Source organism: Pelobates fuscus, chromosome 1 (assembly GCF_036172605.1).
Source record: "Pelobates fuscus isolate aPelFus1 chromosome 1, aPelFus1.pri, whole genome shotgun sequence".
Classification (NCBI taxonomy): Eukaryota; Metazoa; Chordata; class Amphibia; order Anura; family Pelobatidae; genus Pelobates; species Pelobates fuscus.
Genome location: NC_086317.1, coordinates 393,208,795 through 393,226,651, shown reverse-complemented (window position 1 = coordinate 393,226,651; position 17,857 = coordinate 393,208,795). Strand labels below are relative to the sequence as shown.

General features: G+C 46.1%; 1 protein-coding gene across 1 annotated transcript in view; it reads left to right on the top strand.

The window, feature by feature from the left end:
• Positions 1–17,857, top strand: part of LOC134596320 (retinol dehydrogenase 7-like) — a 41,923-nt gene that overhangs the window by 13,025 nt on the left and 11,041 nt on the right. Inside the window, exons 3-4 of the mRNA XM_063444762.1 lie at positions 10,636–10,894; positions 16,192–16,355. Coding sequence (XP_063300832.1) covers positions 10,636–10,894; positions 16,192–16,355 — 423 coding nt within the window. The remainder of the gene's footprint in view (positions 1–10,635; positions 10,895–16,191; positions 16,356–17,857) is intronic.

The window sequence follows — 17,857 nt, the reverse complement described above, 5'->3', positions numbered from 1 at the left end:
TCTCCAACTGGAGGTGCTACGCTGTCTCCATAACAGCAAGGTGGCTGGGCATCCTGGCATCCGCAAGACCTATGCGCTGGTCTCTAAAGATTTTTGGTGGCCTGACTTACGCAAGGATATTAAAGAATTCATCGGGGCATGTGAAGTTTGTACCAAGACCAAGCTACCCCATTCGCTTCCATGCGGATTTCTGCACCCTTTAGAGGTTCCTGAAAAGCCTTGGTCCTGCCTGGCAATGGACTTCATTGTTGATTTGCCTATCTCTAAAAAGCACACTGTCATCCTCACTGTGGTAGACAGATTTACTAAAATGGCTCACTTCATTCCCTTACCTAAACTCCCATCTTCGCCCGAATTAGCGGAGATATTCGCCAGGGAGATTTTCCGTTTGCATGGGATACCTTCCCAAATTGTCTCTGACAGAGGCTCCCAATTTGTTTCCCGTTTTTGGAGATCATTCTGCTCCCAACTGGGCATCAAATTGAATTTCTCCTCTGCCTATCATCCTCAGTCCAATGGAGCTGCTGAACGCACTAACCAAAAAGTTGAACAATATTTACGTTGTTTCGTTTCAGAACACCAGGACGATTGGGTCGGTTTGATTCCTTGGGCGGAGTTTGCACATAACAATCTCATTTGTGATTCTACGCATTCTAGCCCTTTTTTCTTGAATTATGGCTTTCATCCTTCCATCCTTCCTTCGGAGTCTTCTTCTCAAGGGATACCGTCGGTGGATGTTCATGTTGCCAATTTAAGAGAGTTGTGGGATCAAACTCGACAAATCCTTCTGCACAATTCTACGCTGGTTAAAAAACACGCTGACAAACGTAGAAGGGCAGCACCGGTGTTTGTTCCAGGCGATAGAGTATGGTTAAGTACTAGAAACATTCGGTTAAAAGTGCCGTCCATGAAGTTTGCTCCTCGATATATTGGACCTTACAGGGTACTGTCTCAAATTAACCCAGTTGCGTATCGTTTAGCGTTGCCTAATGCCTTACGCATTCCTAATTCATTTCATGTTTCCTTGCTAAAACCATTAATATGTAACAGGTTCTCCTCCACGATCGCCCCTCCCCGCTCAGTTCAGGAGGGTCAGGAGGAGTATGAGGTCAATTCCATCGTTGATTCTCGAATCTCCCGGGGGAAACTGCAATATCTGGTCGATTGGAAGGGTTATGGTCCTGAGGAGAGAAGTTGGGTACCTCAGGAGGAGGTGCATGCTCCCCGTCTCCGCAGGGTGTTTCACTCTCGATTCCCTTCTCGCCCTGGTGTATTCCGCCCGGTGGGCATATCTGAGAGGGGGGGTACTGTCAGGGTACCTGCGGTCTCTACCTCCGAAAGAGGTAGAGACTTAGCTGTTCCTCCATCCAGACGGCCTGATGGCTCCCTTTCCCACGGTCTATCCGGTCATGCAAGGCCGGCCGCGAGGGAGTGACTGCCTTTTACAGCATCTAGGCAGGAAGTTGTCATCAGGACACTCCTCCGGAATGACCTGTCACTCAATTGCTGCAGGACCAATCAGGACGCCTCAGAGGCGTGGTTACTGCTATGAACAGGGTATTTAACAGAGCTTCTTTCATTAGCTCATTGCCCTGTCGTGGTTCTAGCTTGTTCTAGTCACTCAGTGCTTGTGTATTCTATTATCCCTTTTGGTTTTGACCCGGCTTGTTTACCTTACTCTGCTTATCTCTGTTACCCTTGATTCGGCTTGTCTCTCGCTTACCTGTCTTCTGTTACCCTCGACCTCGGCTTGTCTTTGACCATTCTATACTGTACTACTTACGTTAGTCCGGCCATTCTAAGGTCCGGTATACGTATCTGGCTACTGTTTGTACTCTGCGTGTTGGATCCCTGTCCCGATCCTGACAAAAGATGACCTTTGCAAAGTATGTGGAGTTTCTTGCTGAACTATGCTTTCCGTAATAAAATCATCTTCATGCACGACAATGCACGATCTCATGCGGCAAAGAATATCTCTGCATCAATGGCTTCTATGGGGATAAAAGTCATGGTGTGGCCTCCATCCTCCCCTGACCTAAATCCTATTGAGAACCTTTGGAGCATCCTCAATCAAAAGATCTATGAGGGTGGGTGGCAGTTTACATCCAAACAGCAGCTCTGGGAGGCTATTCTGACATCTTGCAAACAAATTCAAGCAGAAACTGTCCAAAAACTCACAAGCTCAATGGATGTAAGACTTGTGAAGCTGCTATCAAATAAGGGGTCCTATGTTAAAATCTAACGTGACCTGTTAAAATGTTGTTATAAGTTTGATTGAAATAGCTTTGGATGTCAGTAAATATGCTACAAACACAACAAATGACAATTTTCAGTTCTTTACAACCTATAAAGTGTTTTGAAACTTACTGTTCATAATAATTTATAACAGTGCATTGTAAGTTTTTTATGTTTTAAAAAAATACTGTTATCATTAGGAGGTTTGTTCAATAAAATTTGAATTGCACTCTTAATAGTTGATAACATGAGAATTGTGCTGGCTGTTATTTACATCAATTATTTAGGTAAATGAGAAAAATATAATGTGCATAATAATTTGGAACAGGGTGTAGAAGGTGCCAAACAGGACAAGGTGCCTGCAAGAAACCCATTTTGTCCATGGCAGGGTCCCCGAATTCTGAAAGCAAGAATACACGACCCAATATCATGCCACTTACACCTCAAAAACTAGGGGAGTGTCTTTTCTGTTCCACAAGTCCCTCATGTTTGAACTCCTGCAAATCAGGAAGGACGCCCAGGGACGCTACCTCATACTACACTGCAGTATCAACAACGCACTATACACCCTAGTAGGTATTTACAGCCCAAACACCAACCAACGCAACTTCTTGCATAAAGTATTGAACAAAATCCCACAACATGACATGCCATCAAATATTAATATGTGGGGACCTCAACCACGTGCTACACCCGTACATGGACACAATGGTGCCCGCATCCACCCCTAGATCCAAAGCTCTAACACCGCTATGCAAGGCCCTCACTAAACTAATCTCAGACTACAGCCTCTATGACATCTGGCGCACACAACATCCTACCATGGTGTCGCGCGATATAATTCTACAGGTGAAACAATGCCAACTGGGGGACATAGTGTGGTCAGACCACGTCCCAATGATCCTCTCGATCCACGACACATATACTCACAGAGGAAAGGCCCCATGGCGACTAAACAATACCCTGCTGACTAACACGGACTTTAAAACCAAATTAGAGAAGGACATTAGCAAGTGCTTTCAGACAAACCAAAGCTCTGAAATCTCACCTACCACAATCTGGCAAGCCCACAAAGCAGTAGCCAGGGGACTGCTCATCAGCAGAGCAGCTTACATCAAACGAAGCACCCCAAAAAATACCTCACTTTACTAACAGGCCTGCGAGACCTTAAGAATGCACAGCACTTACACCCCACCGCCGCCCAACAACTAGAAATAACACAAATTACCAAGCAGATCAATGACCTGCTGCTCCACAAAACAGCCCAAAACCTCAAAAAACTAAACCTACAATACTATACCCAAGGCAACAGAGCTAGTAAAGCGCTTGCATCATTACTACGGCACAAACAAGCCCAATCGAAGATCTTGTACTTGCTTACCAGCGCAGGAGGAAAAATGTATAACCCTCAAGAAATCAGTGCAGATATTGCTAACTACTATAAATGCCTTTACAATCTAAAAGATGACATACAAACGCATCAACCCACACACACAGTGAAATCCAAAACTTCCTCTCCCACATAAAATTACCAAGACTAACCTAGTCCCAAAGGGTCTCCTTAAGAAGCCCAATCTCTCTACAACAAATGACACAAACAAAACGTTCACTGCCACTTGAGAAATCACCGGGGCCTGATGGGTTCACAAACGATTATTATAAAACTTTCCAGGACACCATAGGGACACACTTAGTCAGGGCACTAAACCAAACTGTACAATCAGGGACCATGCCACCTGAAATGTTATTAGCACACATAGCCACACTACCAAAGCCAGGGAAAACACCAAACCATCCAAAAAACTTACTACCCATATCCCTGCTGAATACAGACACGAAAATCCTCGCAAAAATCAATGACACTAGAGTGGTGGCCCTTGTACCTTCTCTGATACACCATGACCAGGTGGGCTTTGTTAAAGGGAGACAGGGAGCAGATGGCACAAAGAAGCTTCATAGCTTGCTATATGGAAAGAAAGCTATCGGCCAACCCAGAGTCTTCATGTCACTGGACGCTGAGAAGGCTTTTGACAGGCTACACTGGAGCTTTCTTAGGGCCGTTCTGAAAATAAATTTGATTCCCCCCTGAATTCTTAGACTTACTGTCAGCACTATACTCTACACCATCTGCTCAAGTAGCGAATGGGGGCTTTGTATCCCAACCCTTCAGAATCACCAATGGCACACGCCAAGGTTGCCCACTATACCCATCCTTTACATTCTTGCCCTTGAACTATTAGCACAAGCCATAAGAGATAGCACTTTGATCAAAGGAGTACACATTGCAGACAAGGAATACAAAATTACCATGTTTGCGTATGATGTCATGCTTTCACTTACTGACACTGTAAATGACCCGATCAACTCCATACCCGCCCTACATGCCCTTCTGAAACAATACAGTGATTGTTCATATTACAAACTGAACACCACCAAACGGCAGGCTATGTGTCTACACACGCCCTCACACTTAACAAACGACATAAAACAGACACACACGTATGATTGGAAAGACAGTCTCACCTTTACACCAACATAACACACCAAACCCCTGGACAGACATAGAAGCAGCACACACTGAGGGACAATATCTCACGTCACTAGCCTGGCTACTACCACAGCACAGGAATAAATATAAAAACATGTCCCCAACAACATCGACAATATTGAGAGAATGGGATAGATACCACAAAATGCGCAAAACGCACGCGACACTGTAACCAGCAATGCTGTTGCATTTCTTCACAGACCTGATACCCTTTATTAATATCAATCTCTGACGCACAAAAGGACTGACGCACCTCCACCAACTCTTTGACCAAGGCACACTAATACCATTCAAACAACTACAAAAAGCATACCAGCTACCCAACTCGCAGAATTTGTACACAGACAAATCAGCTCCTGGCTGAGAAAAAAAAAATATATATTTCCCTCCAAGGAAACCTGGGCAAACATAACAGAATTAGAAAAAATATGTCTCCAAGACAAACAACCACTAAAACTAATATATATATTACATAATCATCACTACCACCTTTCAGATCCGCATAGCCTCGCTTTTGTTCAAGCATGGGAAGCGGACATAGGCAAAAAACTGACAAACGAACAGTGGGCACAAATACTCAATGCAAACAAAAAGCTCACACTAAATACTTTTCATCTGGAGATAGCAAGGAATATTCTATATCGTTGGTATCTGGTCCCTACGAGAATTAAGCACATAACACATGCACACCCAGGGATATGCTGGAGATGCAACAAATTTCAGGGAACGATGTTACATATGTGGTGGACGTGCCCCGGTCTAGCACAACTATGGACAGACATACACACACTGATACAGATAGTAGTGGGGATGGCACTACCGCGAACTCCCAAACACTATCCATTACAATACCTGCCAACATACATCAAAAGAGCTGACCAGCATCTAATATACCACATTACCTCAGCCACATTTACAACCATCAGCCTTAACTGGCTGCAATCCACTCCCCCGCATATTAATGCATGTATTCTACAAACTGAAAATACAAAATTATACAAAGTGATGGCCAGAGCGCATAGACCCCCGCAAACATTCTGGAAAGAGGCATGGGATATATGGGGCAGGCATCAAAACACCCAAACAACACCTCCGAACACTACAGTACAACTCTAAGCTAAAACGACTAAACAAGGGGGAAGCAACACTAACGCAGAGAAAAACCGAGGGAAAAATGATACATGAGAAGGTAAAATTAGATCATAGAAAAGAAACACAAAGGGCAATATTTCCCCTCCCCCCCCCCCTCCACCTTACCCACCCACCTTCTGTTCTTCACCCCGGTTTATATAACCAAGTTCCAAACCCCTTAACACCACACAGGTCACCACCAAATGGGTACAAATTAAGCTCAAGGTACAGAATGCAACAAGAAAGAAGGGCATTAACTTGAAACAATAAAGGTATACCTTGAAACAGTAAAGACCACACAAATAAAGGTTAATATATATGTGTCAAAGCTCATATGTGATCAAAGAGCTGCATGTCGAGCTTCCGGTTGACGGATCGAGGCGAACAGACGCACTACACAGGAGCTCCGTGCCTAAATCGGGGAAAGCACACCTAATCGACGCCGAACTTACCCCCATTAACCGCTGCGGGCACGCAGGTACCCCACACAACAAATGGGACGTAAACACAAGAAGAAGGCGACAGAAATAACAGCCCCGGGGCTCACAATCGGGGAGATGTGGAGGCGGGCACGCGGCCCGAGTGAAGCCAATATGGCGGCGCTCCATGGAGGCTGCACAGACTACTCGGATGAATACTCCGAAGGAGCAGAGGAGGAATACTTCCCAACTCCAGACCCGAAGCCAAAGCACACCCCAAACTCCACAAGGAAAGACCTGGATGCCGACCTCGTGACCACGGGGGTGCTAAAAGCCCTACTGGCGGACCTGCAACACAATATTCTCACAGACACCGCGGCTTTAAAGGGTGAATTACAGGGCCTGACAGGCCGCATTACGGTGCTAGAGGCCTCCACTCAGGAACATGAGAGCACTATCGCCACACTGCAAGGCGAACTGCGGGAACTGCACCGCAAAAACGTGCTGCTGGAACGGCGCCTGGATGCCCAGGAGGACGCTAAAAGGCGACACAATGTCAAGATCAGAGGGCTCCCAGAAGAGCTACCGGAGACAGAAGTCCCGCGCAAGATCGAACGCCTTCTGACCAGCATACTACCTTCAGGTAATCCTATACCTGTCATGCCCACAAATATATTTCGGATCCCTAAATCTGCCAAGGCCCCTAAATCAGCCACAAGGGACACTATACTCACCTTTAAAAACGGTGTGGACAAAGCGACAGTCCTTACCGCCCTCCGGGGAAAAACCCCCTTACAATTTGAGAGTGCAAAGCTGACATTCTATGGCGACCTGTCGGGGGGTACCCTAGCATGGCGTAGGTCACTCCGACCCCTCACCGCCACACTCCAGCAACACAATATCCCATATCGCTGGCGGTCCCCCAACTCACTACATGTGCAGCGAGGTGAAACAACCCACCATATTCACGACCCACAAGACGCAGCAGAGCTACTACAGACCCTGGGCCTAACATGGGACTCACTCCTCCAGGCGGGCCCCAAAGCCACCACAACACCGATTCACAGCTGGAACCCGGCGGGCAGTGCCCCATTCGTGCCTCGAAATCTCACGCCAGTAACATATGCCGCAGTCACCACCTAAACAGAAAGAAGGCACCGTCACCCCCACTCAGATGTTGCCATCCCCAGACTGCATCGGACCGCGCCACTCACCTCTACTGTACCACCTGGAACCACGGGGACTTCACCAACCATCAAAGGACTTATTGTTTCCCTCTTTGCTGGGCACCAACACAGATATCACGAGACAATACCACGAGTCAGTCGACAAGCCGAAGTATCTTACACGGGGGACAGACCTCTACGTAGTGTCCCTGCATACTCATGCACTCTGATCTACCAACTACTGGCATAGGTTGACTGTAGACTTATTCCTCATCACTCTGGCTGCCTCTCACAAATACAGCCCAAGTACCAGTAACCATTTTCTGGCAGATATCCGCTCACCTACTAGGCACTTACACCTCTATACTTACTCCCTATCTAACCAAGCAACCTGCTTAGAGCCTCCTAGGGGCAGCATGCCATTAGTTCTTCTGTTGAGATAAGCCTGTTACAAATTCAAAGTATGCTACCATTACTGTTTTAACTTCTCTTTAGCTGCAGACATGTTAGATTGCACACTGATCCACTTAATACTCTCACCATATGTCAACGCAATAGTTCTCTCTACAATTGCCATATGACTGTCCCAAACTACAAAACAATGTGTTGATTGTTTATGCTGTTGTGGCAATAAAAACTCACCTGTAGGAACGAAAGTTCCCCTTTAAATTTGACTAGCAGGCAATATCAGCGCTGACCTAACTCAATCAGCCCATATCAACCTGTTAAACTAGTATATACGATAAACGTTGATCTTCAACTTCATATACAACCATAGTATGCTATGCAGCAGTCAGCTCTTAGAATAGCCTGTTCAGTATAAGCCTTATCCTAACACTCAGTGAAAGCACAGGTACCAGAATATGCATGCTATGCAATTCTTAAATCGAGGTTAACGTATCCTAAAATGCATGTTTTCTTGTTTAACACTACCTTTAAAAAATTGTGCTGTTTCTCTAATGCTACACATTTGTTTAACCATGTTGAAATTCTTGCGCCTGTTTTTGCTGTTGTGGTATGGCAGGCATCATTGTAATTATCTGCACAACAAAAATAAAGAATATAAAAAAAAAAAAAAAAAAAAAAAAGAGCTGCATGTCGTACGTCCTTAAGAGAATAATGTACTATATTTCCATGTAATAGGTTCAAATTCAATGTATTTAACGGTACTGCACTATATCTTGATGTACACTACGAAATTAAGTCTCTCTGCAAGGTACCATGTTGGAACATGATTTTTGTACACATTGTTAAAAACTTAGAAAATTGCAAATAAATATTTTTATTTTTTAAATCACCATGTTGGGAAGCTGTCAGACTTGCCGCAATGGCAACTTTCTCAAACCCTGTGGTTTTTGTTTTTGTTGACACTTCAGCTATTAGTATTTGTAGTTAATGAGGACTGCCTCAAAGCAGTATGAGGGAGGCTAATACTTAGAGAACTCCCAAAGCTGGTCCACCCAGATCAAGTTGGTTTTATTCCTGGTAAAGAGGCAAAGGACAACACAGAGAGATAAATATACTCCATGCATCCCAGACTTGCACTTGGAAAGTCCTTCTCCTCCCTACAGATGCCAAAAAGGCGTTTGACCGGGTGGAATGGCAGTCAATGTTAGCTGTGCTCCGCAAAATGGGATTCGGCCCGAACATACTCTCCTGGGTCCACTCGCTTTATATGACTCCAATGGCATGCCTATGGATCAATAGTGCTGTCATACCCTCTTTCTCGATCCACAACGGTACATGACAGATGTGTCCCCTGTCCACCATCCTGTTTGCCCTCTCTCTGGAATAAGGCAGTCAGACAGGACAGGGATATTACAGGGAACACCCTTGGAACACAAGGTGGCTGCTTACGCAAACAACCTGCTCTTTTTTATTGATAGCCCAATCAGTCACTGCCCTACTATGAGACCGTGGCATCCAGTACCGCTGGCGTCCCACGTAGACTCTCGGGGTCCTACACGGCGAATCCACTCACCCTGTTCATGATATGCAGAGTGCGGCTGCTCTACTGGAGACCCTAGGCATTCCGTAAGAACTATTGCCACAGCCGGGACAGAGAGGAGCACCCACATCAGCCCACATATGGGATCCCACAAAGGTCCTGCCGTTTATCCCGCAGAAGACACACTTGGACGCTACGCTACGGCCACTACTTGAGGCTTCACACCACCTACTGGGCTTTATTTAACCTAATTGAACGGAACCGTATATAGCTGTTCAATGGTTCTTAAGTTCTTTTTTTACTTCATCTTTTATTATTTCCTCTTTAACAAACATTGGGTTGTTATATTTTACTACTATAGATATGGCGTACCACGCGTTCAGTGGAGTCGATAAATCTCTCTTCCCCCCACTTGCCTCTAAGATACCCAGATTTCAGAGGCAATTAATTATATAGGCACTCACTTTAACCAGGGTTTTTCCATAGTATACACGAAGACACGAGCAAGGTAAAAGGTACAGGGGCGCAGGGAGAGACGCTTATCTTACTATCTCAACTACTCACTTGATTAGTAGGCAGCTACACCTAGTCAGTCTGACATGCTATCAATAGACAGTGTGATCGAGGATTAGTTGCTTACCAGCTGGGGTTGATACCACAAACCTCCAGTCGACACTCTCTACATGTTACTAGCGAACCTTTTTCTACATATAAAAATGTGCTGTAACGTCATTGCCATACCACTGTTTTGATATGTTGGTGTTTCTGTGCCTACTACTGCTGTTGTGGCTTAGTAAGCTGCTTGTGTCTTTTTAACGCCCAACAAAAATAAATAAGAAAATAAATAAAGAATAAAGTAATTTAAAATGGTGAGACTGCAGGGGCATAATCTGTACACCAAAACTGCTTCATTAAGCTAAAGTTATTTTGGTGACTATAGTGTTCCTTTAACCCCTTAAGGACCAAACTTCTGGAATAAAAGGGAATCATGACATGTCACACATGTCCTGTGTCCTTAAGGGGTTAAAGAACTTACATTATTTACATATATGGATATATTTCATGAATTTAAAGAATATAGATGTTTGGTAAACAGCAGCGTAAATTTTATTTTGAATTCAGTATTCTTAATTTATGTATAGAGCACTACAATGTTTTATTTTAATATTCATATTTCATGTTTTGCAGGACTATGGGGTTTAGTAAATAATGCTGGGTTTGCACATACAATTTCTCCCAATGAATGGCAAACAAAGGAAGACTTTGCTAAAGTGCTAAATATAAATCTGCTGGGTATGGTTGATGTGACTCTGAATTTGCTGCCTCTAATCAGAAAAGTTCGAGGACGTATTGTGAATGTTTCCAGTGCTGCTGGGAGAATATCTATGTTTGGTGGTGGATACTGCATCTCAAAATATGGCGTGCAAGCATTCTCCGACAGCCTGCGGTAAAGAATCTGAAACCTAATGTTTACTTGGATTTATGCTTGTAGAATGCTCAGAGCTGAAAGAAATACTGTTGTGAAGCCTTTCGTCAAACTCTGTTCAAGGAGCTAAACAATATTAATGATAATCATGCCCACTCTATTATATAGTAGGTAGGTAGGTAGATGAGCTTTTTTTTGCACCCCATCTGCCTCCATCTTCAACACGCACTGTGATAAGATTTCACAGTGGGCTGTGGAAGAGTAGACCAGAGGTAGTCAACCTTTTAATACTGTAACGGAGCTCCGTGTACCCCGACCGAGTACCCTCCGTTGATGGATGCTCCTAGCGCTCTCAGAGGACTCCAAGCACTGCAGACGACACCACAACCACCGCAGGCTCCACAACCGCCGTAGCTTAACTGGAGCCGCGCCGTCTTCCGTCCACCCTGGAATGAACCTTCAGCATTCAGGAACGTGTGGGGAAGATCTCTCCTCCTGGAGAGCGTATCCGGAACAAGCTCTTAAAAGAGCTAAGTGATTAAGAGCTCAGGGGAATATGCAGCGCATAGCAATCCCCAGTGTGATATAGCAGTTCCCTCCAATAACGAGACAAGGCTACGTATTGAGGGTCAGAAGAGGTCTGAGGTCTGGAACACCCAGCCTGGCTTTTATTGAGGTTACATGCAAATAGGACACTCCCAGGGGGAGGATGAAATTAACCAATAACAGCATAGTACAGCCCACAGGTTCCCTCCCCTCAGATAAACAGTTAAACCAATTATTACATACAGTAAAAATACAGTTTTCACATACACACTGTAACTTTAAAACCATACATTCAATTTCAATAAAAATTGCATATTCAGATTCAGCATACATCAAACATAAACACTTTCAAAAATCAGCCAAATCCCTCCAGTGGATCAAAAGTTAGCTGGAAGTCCTTTATGACCGACCGCAAGCACAATTTCCTGCCCAAAACAGTTCCATAGATTTGGGCTGTGCGGTCGGTCAATTTCATGCGAAAAAACGACTAAGTCCCATTTCGAACGGGACTTAGTCTCTGGAGCTGCAAGTTCCGTATGGGAGAAGGTAAGGGTCAGCGGTGTTCGGCAAAATGTGTAGCCGATTTTAGTTCCACTGAATCTTTAGCATACACCGCTGACCGCATTCGAGGAAACCAAGATGGCCGCCGCCACGTGCAATTGACCGGCAGTAACCTCACAGCCTGGGAGGTAAATTGCCTGCACACTTTAACTTCTGGGTGGTCCGCCTGTGTGGTACTTGGTTCAGTAAGCCCTATTTACTGAACCAAGTGGGGGAAAGCCAGGAACAAGTTATTTTACCGGTCTGGGGACATAGTCTTAAAGGGGCATTGTTCAGCAAAGTCACAATATGTCCCCAGACGGTTCTTAAAGGGCCATACACACCCAATTAAAGTTAATACATTTTCAGGGGCACAATCTTCCAGGGGCCATAGTCATGAGGCAGGAGGCTGGCAAACATGCTTCTCCACAATCCAGGGAAGCAGGGCACTTTCTCATTTAAAGGGCCAGTTACAAATAGCGATTTGTAACAAATACCTACCTCCCACTTATGTATCTTTTTTCATGGTAACATTTCCTTACCGCCCACCGGTGCCGCATTAAAGGACCACTATAGTGCCAGGAAAACATACTCGTTTTCCTGGCACTATAGTGCCCTGAGGGTGCCCCCAGCCTCAGGGTCCCCCTCCCGCCGGGCTCTAGGGGTGGAAGGGGTTAAATTTACCTCTTTTTCCAGCGCCGGGCGGGGGACTCTCCTCCTCTCCTCCTTGTCGTCGTCATCGGCTGAATGCGCATGTAACATCTTGCACTATGTACACTTCCACTGTACACACTGCCACCTTCCACCGTACACACTGGCACCTCACACTATACACACCGTTACTTTACATTGTACACACTGCCACCTTCCACTATACATACTGATACTTTACACTAAACACAATCTTACCTTGCACTATGCACACTGCCACTTAAAGGGACACTCCAGGCACCCAGACCACTTCTGCCCATTGGAGTGGTCTGGGTGCCAACTCCCACTACTCCTAACCCTGCATGTGTAATTATTGCAGTTTTTTATAAACTGCAATAATTACCTTGCAGGGTTAACTCCACCTCTAGTGGCTGTCTACTAGACAGCCACTAGAGGTCACTTCCTGCTCTATAGCACAGGAAACCTGTGCTAGAGCGTCGCTGGACGTCCTCACGCTGTGTGAGGACCTCCAGCGTCGCTCAAATCCCCATAGGAAAGCATGCGCATTAGGTCTCCTCGGCCGGTGGGCAGGATCAGTCTCGCCCACCGGCCGATGCAATACAGAGGAGGAGCGTCGCGGAGGAGGAGACAGCGGCGAGGGACTGAAGGGGTTTTCACCCATTCAGTAACTGGGGATTGGTGGGTGGGAGGGAGGGGACCCTCCAGTGCCAGGAAAACGGATTGTTTTCCTGGCACTGGAGATTCCCTTTAACCCCTTAAGGACCAAACTTCTGGAATAAAAGGGAATCATGACATGTCACACATGTCATGTGTCCTTAAGGGGTTAACACACTGCATCCACTACACAAACACACACTTTTCATTCACTACACAAACACACACTTTTCATTCACTACACAAACACACACTGCATCCACTACATAAACACACACTCTGCATTCACTACACAAACACACACTTTTCATTCACTACACAAACACACACTTTTCATTCACTACACAAACACACACTGCATCCACTACATAAACACACACTCTGCATTCACTACACAAACACACACTGCATCCACTACACATGCACACTGCATTCACTACACAAATATACACTCTGCATTCACTATACGTACACATCAGGGGCGGCTCTCTAATTAGGCGGTTTAGGCGGCCGCCTAAGGCCTCGCGCTGGCTGGGGCCTCGCGGCCGCCTAAGCCACCTTAGGGCAGACTGTGTCGGGCCCTCGGTCAGTATGCCGCCGGGTGCGAGGCCCCTCCTGTCTGCATCAGAGACACCAGTCTGCAGATCTGCAGTGATACATGGTCTGCAGCTCTGATGTAATGGTCACCGGATCACCAGGGAGCCCACACGCCCACACAGGACCACCATGGAATAAATAAAGGTATTTATTCCCCCCCCCCTCCCCATCACCATCACCCTCTCTCAATATCACCCCTCTCCCTCTCACATCACCCCTCTCACCATCAACCCTCTCAATATCACCCCCTTTCCCTCTCACCATCACCCCCTCTCAATATCACCCCCTTTCCCTCTCACCATCACCCCCTCTCAATATCACCCCCTCCCTCTCACCATCACCCCTCTCAATATCACACCCTCCCTCTCACCATCACCCCCTCTCAATATCACCCCCCTCCCTCTGACCATCACCCCCTCTCAATATCACCCCCATCCCTCTCACATCACCCCTCTTACCGTCACCCCCCTCCCTCTCACCATCACCCCCTCTCAATATCACCCTGACACACTTACCTCCACTCGCCCTGTCACACTTCCTCATCAAACCATGTAAAACCATTCTCGCTCACAATCCCCCCCCCCCCCCACTCTGTTTCTTTACCCCCTTCGCCCTGTCACACTCTCCCTGCCACTGGTACCCCTTTACTCACCTTGTCACAGTCACCAGCTGAAGACATTCATCATACACACACAAAGTCAGGAAACATAATTTTGCCATAAACACAATGCACACATATGGTCCCAGATAAAAACGCAAACATGCTCACAGAGACTCTCTGTCAGACACACTCTCAGGCACATACACAGGTAAACAGTGCATCAATGTGTATATGTGACAGTGTGCATGTATTGCAACTCTATTTTTTTCACTTTGGTGTTAGTGGGGCCTCATGTTTGAGTTTCGCCTAAGGCCTCATAAATTCTAGAGCCGCCTCTGCGTACACTGCATCAACTTAACACTTCATCCACTACACACACTGCATAAATTACACAGACACTGCACACAATGCATCCACACAAACTTCTGCATTCACCATATAAACACACACTCTACATCTATTACACACACTGTATTCACTATACACGTACACCTCATCCACTACACACACACTACCGGAGGGGGCGAAGTCAAGGGCGGAGCCAATGCGGAGGCAATATGAGGCTTTGCCTAAGGCGGCAAAAATCCTTGCACCAGCCCTGCCAATTCCACTATGTATATTAGGGAATCCAATAGTAAAAAATGTTTGATTGTTCTTGTTTAATCAAAAGTCAAGCTGGAAGATATCAGTCGAAATATATGTAAGAATCAGACATGAATTTACACATATTTCGACTGATATCTTCCAGCTCAACTTTTGATTACAGAAGAACAATCAAACATTTGTTACTATTGGATTCCCTATTATACATAGTGGAATTGAAAATGTGTTCTTAAAATCAGGCAATTACCAAGCGTCCTTTCTTTTCTCACATTCCCACCCCTTTGGGAGTGTTCATTGGCTGATTGTTGAGTTTGAGTGGGTTATTCTTGCGGTACATTTGTGCTATGTCACTAACGGTTTAATTCAATTAATTTGCCTACCTGCCTAATACACACTACAACACCCACACCTCAATTCCGACTTCCGCCGACAGAAATTCCAACACCCAACCCAATAATTAACATACAATTTAAGATAAGATAAGAACATCTGCAACCTGCACTAAAAGGGTTATTTCTTATGGAAAAAAAATTAAGAGCACACTGATCACTGATACAGTACTGTAGGGGTTACAAATAAAAAAAAAATCTGCTGTAGCTGACAAAAAGGGTAAAATAATTAATTTTTGTACCCTAAAAAACAAGGTACAGGCTGTCACCGTGATCACGTGCTGCCGATCACCTCAAATGGATGCAGAGGGACTGCTTGAGTCACCAGCAGATCCCCCGAGTGTGATTTGCAGCTTGGGAAAGGAGACAGACCGGAAGGAGGGTTAAATCGTTAGGGTGGTTAAGTTTACCTCCTGCAGTACGGCATAGCTTGCACTAATTGCGTCAATGGGTTAAAATCGTAATAGACCTACCAGTGTATCCAAGTGAAATAGCCAAATTCTGCCAAATCCAGATCCTCCTTTTACCAATACCTCTATGTCCATTACTAAAAATTAAGTAACTGTGTTATGTTAAAAATTTTACTTTTTTATGATTAAGTCTTTTTATATTAATTCACTATAGATTCTCCCTTAGATAAACACTCTCTCTTGGTTGCCATTTTTATGTTCATTGTTAAGGTATTTATTCATTTATTTATTACTTTTCCATTGCAGAAGGGAGATGAGGGCCTTTGGAGTTAAAGTTTCCATCATAGAGCCTGGTTCTTTCAGAACTGCAGTGTGTATGTTTGATCCAATGATGAAGAGCCTGAAAAGTTATTGGGATAAAGTTCCTGCGGAGATAAAGGAGTTATATGGAGAGCAGTATTTCCAGCAATGTAAGACTGTATGCTCGTTTTAATAATATCTGAATCTGGAAATATTTTATTATCTGTTTTCTTTAATTAAAAGGAAGCATGAACTGAGTGATGATCAAATGATCAATACTATATTGCACTTATCACTTATCAATAATAACAATTATATTAGAAAATAGCATTAAAGGGACAATTTAAACAGCCAAGGTGCAAATATGCACCTGCAGAGATAGCATGCAAATATCACAGATTAGTTTGTTTGTTTATTTAGTTTTAGTTTATCTTAATGTCATGGTTTGTTTGGTTCTTGGTTTTTTTCACAATATTTATTTACACATTTTAAAACCACAGCTTCCATGATGCTTTGTCATTTATAAGGCATGCAAAACATCATAGGAGGGGCGGGGCCGGGCCGCCGGGCCGGCTGGACGCCATGGACATGGGCTCCAGCATTAACCCGAGCCAAAAGGCATAAGAAACCACTCCTGGCTGTTTAAAAGTCGGACATCACGACAGCAATGCACAGGGAGCCACCCCGGCACATCACAGCCTCAGACGTTAACCGTATCGCAAGCCGGGCCGGCAACAGAGGCCGAGCGCGGCCTACACGGCAGAGCACCAGACTGTCCAGGGCTGCAACACGCGGCAAGGAGCTGTAAAGAGGCGCAACCCCCGTGACACCCGATCGGGAGAAACTGCACAGCGAAACCCCCAGGTAGGGGCTCACTCCAGGCCCGGGGCACGGCGCTGCCCCCCCCCGGCCGGCGGGGGATATCCCGGCAGCATGGCGGCGACCCGCGACACGACGGGGGATCCCGTGTGGAGCGCGCGCTGGCCGCCTACACTGGCAAAGGCTGTGGAAGACACAGCAAGCCAGCAGAAGGACAGCGACATAAGGATCCCAAATGGCTCAACGTCTGACAAAACGACCCACCAAGAGTCGTGAGATGCCCAGCACTGAAATGGAGGCGCTTCACTACAGTTTCATTCGCTCAGAGGGCTGTAGCGCAACCTACCATGGGGGTCTGGCGTGGACGGCTCGTGCAGGCCCGGACTACGCTGGGCACTGGGCGGAGCACCCGCGCGGCTTACACGCCGCCCGAAGCAGTGAGTACCCCGGTCTACGGGTATGGGAGGTCCCCGGAGAACCCTGTCCCCACTGTCGTGAGCCCTGTGAGGCGGGAGTGCGCTGCTCTGCCGGCGTACCGGTGGCCAGGGGAGTAGTGTACCAGCATTAAGTGTGAGGCCGACACTGGGAGAGACACGGGGGTGCTCGCTCCCTGGGGAACAATGTGATACTGGGGAGGTGCAGGGGGCGGGAGGGCCACGGACTTTGTGGTGGGGTCTCGTGGATAATCTTAGCCCCTGAGTGCCCACAGTGCCGCGGAGGACCCGGCCGGTGGGCGGGAGCCAGCGTGGGTGTGACGGGCGGAAGCTTGGCGACCAGAGGACTGCACCGAAGCTGTGCCATGCGAGGTCCCCCTCAGACTGCCATACAGCTCCAGTACGAGGCTACAGTAGGG